The following is an 11,102-nucleotide window of genomic DNA, read 5'->3' on the forward strand; positions in this document are numbered from 1 at the left end:
TCGGGAGCAACTGCAGCCTCCTCCTTCCAGACCTTCTGGCTGTCTTGGCTAGCTGTTGGGGAGCTTGGTGTCTCGGGCGGGCGTTTCGGCCGCTGCATCAGAGGGAGGGGAGGGTCAGCAGTGCGTGGTGTGTGTGGCAGCGGCAATGCCCAGGCGCGCCCCCACCCTATGGAACACAGTGCAGCCCTCCCTCCCTCCCCCCCATGCGTGTCCTACATCGAGGACCCCCACGCCAGAGCCGCCCCGAAGGATCCCGCACGTGCCCAGCGTTTGGCCTGGGTCGCTGTGCGTGGGTGTGAGCGGCGTGTGCGGGGGCGCGTTTGGGACGCTCCCTGCCGGCGCGTGAGGCACCGGGTGCAGTGCGGGGGCGCCCACACTGTGAGGAGTTAGCCAGCACATGCCGCAGGGAGAGAGGCGCGGCTTCGCCGTTAGCGGCCCGGCAAAGCTTCAAGCAGCACTTGGGGAGCAGCGTGAGAGGTTTGAGAGGCCCGATTCTAAGACGCACCCGCAATTCTAAGATGCACCCCGTTTTTAGAGATGTTTATATGGGGGGGAAGTGCGTCTTAGAATCGAAGAAATACAGTACCCCAACTCCAGGGCTCGTGTCCCCATTTCTGGGAGCGTGCCTGGGGCTTTGGATACTGTGGAATCTCCATCTCTCCTGGAATGTCCCTTTTTGTGCTGCCCGAGGTTGGAGAAGCCCTAGCGGTGGTCCTTTCTGCAGTCTCGTAGAGGAGGCTCCTGAGCTCAGGTCTCCCTGCCTCCCTCTGCTCTTGGAGGGGGAGGCCTGAACAATCCTTTGGCCGAAGGGTCGTACAGCGTTCCCAGGGCCGTAGCATTGCAGCCTTGTGCATCTCCGGCCTAAGCTTTCCTGAACTAAAGTCCACATCATCAGACGCATAAATTGCTCCCCGAAGTGGGAAGGGAGATCTATACGTTAGGGGATGGTGGAGAGTGGGATGTAAGCTGTGAGGTTAAAGGGAAATGAAATGCACAAAAATGAATGAATAAGGACTGTGTCAGGTTTATGTGAAAATTTGAAATGTATGTAAAACGGGCACAGTGACCATCCACAAAACAGGGTTGAGATCACAAACATCCTGACATTTTTTTAATCTAGTGAGATTAAAAAAAAAAAAAAACCTTGTGAACTGCCCAGAGAGCTTTGGCTACTGGGCAGTATTGAAATGAAATGAAATAAGTAAAAAAAATTAAAATAAAAGTGCACACCATTATCTTGATTCAGGCCACTCATGGAAGAATTGAACTTGTGATTCAGCGGTTTTGTGCTGGAGATTTTTGAAGTTCCTTTGCTCAGGAATGGCCACTTTAAGGTCAGCAATGGAGTGTCCTGACAGGCTGAGATGTTCTCTCACTGGTTTCTGAATACTGCCCTTTCTGATGTCAGAGCTGTGTCTTCTTGGAAGCTTCCGCTGAGTGGGGATGATGGGAGTGAGAGTCCAGGTTGAGGAAGGGCGGCTTAGGGTCAGCAGCTCTACCACACTCAAGTCTTGTCCTGTTTTCTCCCTCTCCATTTTGCATTTCAGTCGGGGAGCCCATCACCATTCCCAAAATCAATAATCCGAGCCAGAAGGAAGTAGACTTTTATCACAGCCTCTACGTGAGCTCTCTGATTAAACTCTTTGACAAGTACAAGACGAAATTTGGTCTGCCGGAGACGGACGCCTTGGAAGTCAATTGACGGCGGCGCGGAGGGGACCACGCGAGCTTTTTGAGTTTTCTTGGCCTTGCGTTTTGGGAGCGAACTCGCTGCTTGCAAAGCGGCATCAAAAGACACTTTTCTGCCAGAATCCAAGTTGTTTTGTGTTCTAGTCTGTGGATCGGGGCGGCGAGCGTGGATTGCGTGCGCGAGTCCTCAAAGGAGAAAAGGAAAAAAAAAAGTTGTCTACGTTTTCAAACATGAGACCTCTAGAAATGTTTTTTTGCTTGTCCGTGGCAGATCTGTCCTGCTCCATCAATGATAGGGTTTCCCATCAACTTCTTAACTGGGCAGAGAGGAGAAGGCATGCAGTTGCTTTTTGGAATCTGCTACTATTCTTGGGTAGACAGTAAAGCCCCTGGACCAGAAGCAGGAACATAGAAAGATGCCTTCTGGCTTTACCTAGCTCAGTATAGTTCACGCTTTGCTGGCAGGAGCTCTCCGAGATCTCGAGTAGAGAGAGACTGTTCCCAGCCCTATTCTGGAGATCCTTTTAAACTGGAGATCCCATGAATTGAACCTGGGATCTTCTGCGTGCAAGGACTGTACACTACCTTTGATCTGCGGGCCCCTTGCTTACTTTTACTAGGGATCCTCTAACAGGGAATCAAACAAGTATAAGCATTGGGGTGGCAGGGAGAAGAGGGCACTTATTTGGACGGAAACTTACTAGAGTCTGATGGCCTAGATGGGGCTGGCCATGAATGTTACAGTGCCCCTTAGAGGCACATAATCAGTGGTGTAGTGGTAAATTTTGGCATGCAGACGCTCTTCATGACAGTCCTCATAACCACTAAGAAGAGTCGAAAATTACAAGCAGATAGAATCATAGAATAGCAGAGTTGGAAGGGGCCTACAAGGCCATCGAGTCCAACCCCCTGCTCAATGCAGGAATCCACCCTAAAGCATCCCTGACAGATGCTTGTCCAGCTGCCTCTTGAAGGCCTCTGGTGTGGGAGAGCCCACAACCTCCCTAGGTCACTGATTCCATTGTCGTACTGCTCTAACAGTCAGGAAGTTTTTCCTGATGTCCAGCTGGAATCTGGCTTCCTTTAACTTGAGCCTGTTATTCCGTGTCCTGCACTCTGGGAGGATCGAGAAGAGATCCTGGCCCTCCTCTGTGTGACAGCCTTTTAAGGATTTGAAGAGTGCTATCATGTTTCCCCTCAATCTTCTCTTCTCCAGGCTAAACATGCCCAGTTCTTTCAGTCTCTCTGAATGTATCTATAGGGATACATTTATCCCTATAGAGGAACCAATTCTAGGAGTTTTATCTGCTAGGAGCTGGACTTTTGTAAAGCTAATTGGCCTCAATTGCTCGTTCACGACCCCAGAAGACTTTACATCTCAACAGGGAAAGATATATTCTTGCTGGGGAAATCCATTCCCCCCCTCCTGCTACTGTGGTGATGGCGGCTAGGTTCAGAGGGAGCAGGAAAGTCTGGGGGTGGGGGTGGCAGATGACATCAGCATCCCTGCTAAGAAAAAAGTCCTGGTGCTGCATTCCTGCAAACCCCAGCCCACTACACCACTGCACATAATATAAGAAAAGCATCCTGGGGAGGCCCTGCGGTTTAGGAAGGGATAAAAGCCGAGCGTTTTCTGGAACCGCATGTGCTGTAACATTGACACCCCTTGCATTGAGCAGGGGGTTGGACTCGATGGCCTTGTAGGCCCCTTCCAACTCTACTATTCTATGATTCTATGTTGCTGTCTTTCAGCGGCCTCTCAGAACTGGCCCCGGGGTCGAGGGCTCCGTCTTAGAAGGCTGGAGGCTGGATGGGGAGGATCCCGCCTAACCTAATTCAGTCCTTGAGTTTTACATGAATAGGCTGTGAGACGTCATCTTTTTTATATATACTGGTTTGGCAACACAAGGAGATGGTTATCAAGGGGGCGAATTAGCATGTCGGAAGAAAGTGGCAGAGTACTGTGGGATGGAACACGGTGCGGCCGTCATTTCCGGCTCCCTCCCAAACCGCTAGAAGCCGCTCACACAAAGCACCTCTGAGCTCTGAATCCCACATTGCAAGAGTCCCCATGCTTCCAAAGAAAAGACAGAAATTGCACAGACAGCATTATCCAATTCCTGGCTTTAAAACCAATCCACACTCACTTCCCCAGCCATGCTGGTTTTTCGATTCTCTGGTACCGTAGCTATTTCTGCGTGAATCTCCACAACCCCCACCCGAAGCACAAACAATGCAAATTCCTATGGCCTATGGGCTTGGGAACCAAAGACCTTCTCTGAAAACAGACCTTGTTCAGTTACTGCTCTCTGCAAATTTCCTCTTTTCCTTCCCCCCGCCCTTTTCCCCCCTGGTCTTTCCAGTGTCTAATTCTTCAGGGATCCATCCCTTTTAAAGACGGCACATGCCTTTGTGACGACGCTGGAAGGCTCAGTATTCTCAGTCAGCAATATTTTAAAACAAAATCGAGAGCTGGTAGTTGGCAGGTGCGAGTTTGTGATTGCAGCAAGCCACAACTTTGTTCTGGTGTGTGTGTGTGTGCGTGTATGCGTGTGTGTGAGAGAGAGAGGGAGAGAGAGGACTCCTTCGTTTTTAGCAGATGAAGGATGCCAACAGATTTCGCTTAGCTTAGCATCTCCTTAGCTTTTAAATCCTGCCCACTCTTTCTACCGTTATTTCTTCCCCTTTAACTTTGCTTCTTCGGCCTAATCTACACCAAGCAGGATATTGCACTATGAAAGTGGTATATGGTATGTGTCAGTGGGCCCCAAGAGTTATCAGTGCACTTCAATAGCGCTATAAAGCAGTAGTGTGGCTCCTGCCTTATACCGCTTTCATAGTGGAATATCCTGCTTGGTGTAGATGAGGCCTCCTACAGACCTCTGCACTTTCTGCCTTGTGCCCTTCCTTCCTTTCTCTTGCCACTTCCATGGTCACCAATTAGATTGGTAAGTTCCTTGGGGCAGGGAACTGTCTCCTTGGCTTTCATTATTTTGCCGCATGCCACACAACTTGTAGGCATTCTCTAAATAAGAAGCCATTGGGTTTCTCCTGGACTGTGCATCTGTTAAAAGCAGAGGAGCCTCCCTTTGGAGTAGTGTTGGCTACTTGGCAGAGTGTGTGTTTAAATCTAGCCGGTGTCTTCATGGATGAAACATTTTGTGGGACCAAGGGGGACTCCACATGTCGTACTGAGTGCGCTCCCAAAGTGATCGTGTAGCTTGCCTGGGAAGAGACGAGGAAGAGGCGTCCTTGCCGCCGCCACCCACCTACCTCCTCGCCGGCCGGGTCGGAGAGCTCGGCTTCCGCCGAGCTCTCCGACCCGGCCGGCGAGGAGGTAGGTGGGTGGCGGCGGCAAGGACGCCTCTTCCTCGTCTCTTCGAACAGACAAGCTACACGATCGCTTTGGGGGCGCACTGGGGGCGCATGGAAGCGCCCTCAGTACGACGTGTGGAATCCCCCCAAGGCCTACCTTTAACTCTGAGGGGGGTTCTCTTTTTTAAAACAAACAAACAAACCCCAAACCCATGATTTCTTCTTATTCAAGTCAGTGATGAATGTATATAATGTAGCTCTTTGGCACAATGTATCGACTGTTTTAATATGTTTACATGGATGTTGACTGACGCTTTATAGAGAAATATATTCAGAGCCCAGTGTGCGCGCACATATTTAGATAGATATTTAAGCGTTTTGCACTATTGTATGTTTAACCTGCCGCCTTCAATTGTTTTAATCATCAATAACGACCGAAGCTCTAAATGTGCCTTTGGGTAATGCAGAAACCCAGGGCTTTGGTTCCTGGGTTCTTGCATCGCCGTGATCCTGTTAATGATGTGTATATAGAAAAATAAATAAATGCTCCAACCTTTGGGCATTTTATGAAGTACTGCCCATCAAGAGGAGAAAAAAAAACATTTTTGTACAAATTTATAGAAATAAATGTAAGCAAAAATAATCCGTTGGTTTTCTGCTTATCCCGTTGCCTGCCTCTTCCATGATGTGTTGGGGCCCATTTTCATATATAATTCGGGAGTTCTAATAAGCTGAAGGTACATAGCTTAGGAACATTGCTTAGGTATATAGAGAATGGGAGCAAACGTGCTTCCTCGGGCAGCTGCCCTTATGAATTCTGCCTCCAAACGAACCAATACTGTAATAAAAGATCCCAAATCATGCCATCTAGAGCACAGCACGCAAATACAGGATGGGATGCAAACCAGGATGCAGAAATGTGTAGAACCATAGCGATGGATGGGAGCCAGGGAGTGTTTTAATACATCTTTCCCCAACCTAGCGCCCTCCGGATGTATTGGACTACAACTCATATCAACCCCAGCTAGCATGACTCGTCAATATCCCTTCTGTGATGTAAGACTGTTCCCTAGCCTAGCTTTCTTGGAGGGAATCCACTGGTGTCTGGGAAGGAGTCCCAGTTGGGGCGGTTTAATGCTCCTCAATTAAAAAAATGAAGTAGAATACAAACATTAAGGAAAAAGGCTACCCTGGAACCTTCTTCTCTGATATGCTTGTTTTCTACAGGCAGGGACTCCCATTTTTTTTTTTATTTTGTATGGAGGAAGCGCCTACCATGGGAGCTCCCCCACCTCAAGTCCGAAGTGGTGCAGCCCAGATGCATTTGCCACCTCTGAGAATTGAGCCTTGGGTTCAGATCCTCCTCACTGTTACCTTCTTCCTCTTCTTCTTCAGCGCTGGGGATGGGGGTGCTGGAGGCCGCGTTGCTGGAAGTTCCCGCACACAGCCCCCAGCCACAGGTCAATCCCAGGCTTGTCTTGGTCGGCCCATTGCGCCGGCCAAGAAAAGTCCCGGATGTACGCCGAGAGGCGACGGACGGGTCTGGAGGCTGCGTTCCCGCACTTCTGGGAATGCGGCCTCCAGCCCCTCGCCTCGATCTGGGCCTTTTCTTTGTCGGTGCCAGCGCGCTGGCAAAAAGAAGCCCCGGATGTATGACGAGAGGCGACAGGCGGGGCTGGAGGCCAGGCCTTTCCCCGGTAAATTGGGGGCCAGTCCAGGGTTTCCCCGGAGATCCCCATTTTTCTGGAAGTCTCGGGGGTTTTCCAGGTCATCTGGTCACCCTACCTGGAATGCACACGAAGATTTAATCTTGGGAATTTATCTGTGGAAGTGCTGGCCGAAGACCCCTTAAGTGTACGTAACATAGCGTAAGCAGGTGCTGCCCTCAGCTGGCTTGATCAGTGTAATGCCCCGTAACAGACTGCGGTGCAGATGGTAAACAGATATCCTCTCTCCAGTCATTAGCATTCCAGGGATGCTGACTGACAGTCTTTGGTTATACTGATCATTTGTTAATGGCCAGACATCCTTGGCTGATGTTTCATTAGTGAGAGCTAATGGCAAAGGGTGTTGTCCTGACAACTCCGTGTCCCTTCCCAGCTTTTAGAATGTAATACCTGAGAAGCTGACACCCCTCCGGCTGAAGGGAGGGGCAGAGAAACACCTTGGTGCCAGTAGCAGAGGCAGTAAGCCTATGTACACCAGTTGCTGGGGAACATGGGCAGGAGGGTGCTGTTGCACTTGTATCCTGCTCATGAGTTCCTGGTCGACAGCAGAGCGCTGGACTAGATGGGCCCTCGCTGTGATCCAGCAGGGCTCTTCTTAGGTTCTGATAGGAGACATTGACCTGGTTCGTACGTAGCAACAACCCAGAGTACAGGTTGAGTATGGGTTATCATTGAATCATGGGCTGTTGTCGAATTGTGGGTTGTCGTTACATTGAACCCTGCACTATGGCTTAACTATGGCTTAACTAAGGCCTTAGCTAGACCTAAGGTTTATCCTGGGATCGTACCGGGATCATCCCTGTTCATGTAAATGACACACAGGATATCCCGGGAGCAGGCAGGGACGACCCCGGGACAAACCTTAGGTCTAGCTAAGGCCTAAGTTCACAACCCAACAACAAACCATGGGTTCTCTTCCAGGTTATTCTAGTTAACAACCCAGGGTTTACATGTAATGACAACCCACGATTCAACGACAGCCCACACTCAATCCATACTCCGGGTTGTTATGTGCAAAGCAGGCCTGTAGGTCTGGATCCTAAGATAAGTTTACCCTAAGAAAGTTCACCCCCTGAAAAGCCTCGGAAGAAAGGTGATGAACAACATGGCTTAGGCTCGAGAGAGATGAGGACAGGCAATTTTCCTTCTGTGAACTACCTCAACTTATCTCAGAATCCTCGCCATGGAGGAGAGAGTTGCCTGGAGGATTTTGGGGGCACAGTTGCTCTGTCTTGGGACCTGATCCAGCATTAGTTCCTGCACTGTCTGCTCATGGCAATGTATTTGCCTATGATATCTTACTTGTAAATAAAGCAAATATTACAAAGACACCACAAATCTTCATACTCAAAGGAGACATAAGCACGTTGCACTGCTCTCGGGAAGTTCTCACACTGTATGCAGCCCTTTTAAATCTATTCCTTTAAAGTATTTTAATGCCACTCCTCAGCCAAAAAGGCTTCCAGCGCAGCTTCCGTATAATCAGCTAAACAAGACTGTCCTTGCCTTCAGGTTTACAATCTGAAAAATAACCACAACATACAAGGGAAAAGGAACAGGGAGGGAACAGGGGGAAAAATAGAGTTGTCTTTCAGCAGGGCTGGCTTTCCGTCAGCACAGACTGCTGGAACAATAGCATGACTGGGGCCAAACTGTTTAAAGCTTCAGCCCCCAGCAGCTTTAAAGATAAACCCTGTTGCCAAATAGCAGGCAACATTTTTAAGGTGCTAATAAATGAATGAATGAATGAATGAATAAACCAAGCAGCAGCACTTGATTGGATTGTTGCACCCAAGGATCCTTAGCAAAGTTGTCAAACCGGCTTCCCTAACCTAGTGCCTTTCGGATGCATTGGAATACAGCTCCCATTATCCCCAATGCTCTTGGATTGTACTTTTGCATCCATTGGGGGCAGCAACATTTCTTGGACTGGCCCCGTGGTGGGGAGACCCAGCACAACACTGCATTCCTAGACATCTGGAGGGGATAAGCTCGGAAAAGGCTCCAGCCGGAGCTGTTTGGAAGTTGGGGAAACAGGGTGACCCCCTTGGGCACCCAATTCTGTGGGCAACAAGCCACTCCCTGAAGGTGGCGGGTGTCAATGGCAGAGCGCTTTGGATCCTCCTAGCTGGCACCGGGAGCTGCAGCTGTACGCCCTTCTGCTGCTGGGACCATGGGCCTTGGAGTGGATCATGGACCTTGGCGTGTATGTGCATGGAATGGCAGTTCAGCTCCTTGCTCTGAGTGAGAATTGGCTGGGCTGGTGCTCCAGAGAGCTGCACTGGGCATATTCACCTGCTGGGGAAAGCCTGGCATGGAGCGCCACCTTTTTGATGCTTATTTCTGAGAATCCCCCAGGCACGGGGTAGTGCAGCTGCTTCCCTGCCACAGCAAATTCTGCAGCAGAAAAGCAGTCTTCAGAGCGCCTGCCTCACTGGGAGGGTTTCTTGCCCACAGTGAGGCCTTGAGGTGGGGCACATGGATGGCTTGAGGTGAGGCAGCCCAGCCACGTTACAGGGCTGCCCTCACCCAGAATGCCTTGGTAGAAAGGATGCTTCATGGTGAGAAGAGTGGACGATGGGCACCCAAGAGTGATGGGGAGAAGGAAAAGGATCACTTCTCGATCATCCCAGAGTGCAGGACACGGAATAAGGGGCTCAAGTTATAGGAAGCCAGATCCTGGCTGGACATTAGGAAAAACTTCCTGCCTGTTAGAGCAGTATGACAATGGAACCAGTTACCTAGGGAGGTTGATGGTTCCCAAGAGGCAGCTTGGGAACCATCTGTCAGGGATGCTTTAAGGTGGATTCCTGCATTGAGCAGGGGGTTGGATTTGATGGCCTTGTAGGCCCCTTCCAACTCTACTATTCTATGATTCTATGAAAAGACAGGAGGGGTTGATACATGGGGAAGGCAAAGCAAGGAGGAGGAGGTGTCAGCGATGGTGGCCAGGTGGGAGGAGGGTAGTGGTGGCAGAATTCACCACTACCAGGGATAAATCGAGAGAAGAGAGGGCATGTGGGGTGTGGAAGCAGGTCCAGGCAGTTCTGGCTGCAGTGCTTATTAAAGCCCTGAGCACATGTGGACTGCAAGAAATGGAAGCACAGGTGCAACCTCATTCTTTCCTGGCCACATTTTTGGGAAAGCGAAGGCAGGCAGTAACTTGCAGGTACTTTTCAGACTGAGACGAACAGCTCCCTTGCTAGAAGGATTGCGCTAAAAACCTGGTGTGAACCGATACATAAGCACACTAAGCTCTTAGTGCCTGAAAGTCAAGGGATTAACCAGAACAAAAGACGTGAAAGGAGACCAGGCTATACCCAACTAGAGAGCAAGGCTTGGCTGGAACAGCATCAATGTTCCAGCCAAGGTGCATGGAACACTTATCAAATTTGCAGATGACACAAAATTGGGTGGGATAGCTAATACCCTGGAAGACAGAAACAAACTTCAAAGTGATCTTGATAGGCTGGAGTGCTGGGCTGAAAACAACAGGATGAAATTTAATAGGGATAAATGCCAAGTTCTACATTTAGGAAATAGAAACCAAATGCACAGTTACAAGATGGGGGACACTTGGCTCAGCAATACTACAAATGAGAAGGATCTTGGGATTGTTGTAGATCACAAGCTGAATATGAGCCAACAGTGCGATATGGCTGCAAGAAAGGCAAATGCTATTTTGGGCTGCATTAATAGAAGTATAGCTTCCAAATCACGTGAGGTACTGGTTCCTCTCTATTCGGCCCTGGTTAGGCCTCATCTAGAGTATTGTGTCCAGTTCTGGGCTCCACGATTCAGGAAGGACGCAGACAAGCTGGAGCGTGTTCAGAGGAGGGCGACCAGGATGATCAGGGGTCTGGAAACAAAGCCCTATGAAGAGAGACTGAAAGAACTGGGCATGTTTAGCCTGGAGAAGAGAAGATTGAGGGGTGACATGATAGCACTCTTCAAATACTTAAAAGGTTGTCACACAGAGGAGGGCCAGGATCTCTTCTCAATCCTCTTAGAGTGCAGGACACGGAATAACGGGCTCAAATTAAAGTAAGCCAGATTCCAGCTGGACATCAGGAAAAACTTCCTGACTGTTAGAGCAGTGCGACAATGGAATCAGTTACCTAGGGAGGTTGTGGGCTCTCCCACACTAGAGGCATTCAAGAGGCAGCTGGACAACCATCTGTCAGGGATGCTTTAGGGTGGATTCCTGCATTGAGCAGGGGTTGGACTTGATGGCCTTGTAGGCCCCTTCCAACTCTGCTATTCTATGATTCTATGATTCAATGAAATTGGGGGCAGGGGCGGGATACACAGATGGGGTTACCACTCTTGTAATCATAGCAGAGCTCCTGTGCCCTTGACAGCAGCCTTGCA

At 49.7% G+C, this 11,102-nt stretch overlaps 1 protein-coding gene across 1 annotated transcript in view; it reads left to right on the top strand.

The window, feature by feature from the left end:
- DGAT2 (diacylglycerol O-acyltransferase 2) overlaps positions 1–2,626 on the top strand; it is a 58,039-nt gene extending 55,413 nt beyond the window's left edge. Inside the window, exon 8 of the mRNA XM_063127274.1 lies at positions 1,548–2,626. Coding sequence (XP_062983344.1) covers positions 1,548–1,702 — 155 coding nt within the window. The 3' untranslated portion in view covers positions 1,703–2,626. The remainder of the gene's footprint in view (positions 1–1,547) is intronic.
- The last annotated feature ends 8,476 nt before the right edge of the window (positions 2,627–11,102 follow it).

This window comes from Elgaria multicarinata, chromosome 5 (assembly GCF_023053635.1).
Source record: "Elgaria multicarinata webbii isolate HBS135686 ecotype San Diego chromosome 5, rElgMul1.1.pri, whole genome shotgun sequence".
Lineage (NCBI taxonomy): Eukaryota > Metazoa > Chordata > Lepidosauria > Squamata > Anguidae > Elgaria > Elgaria multicarinata.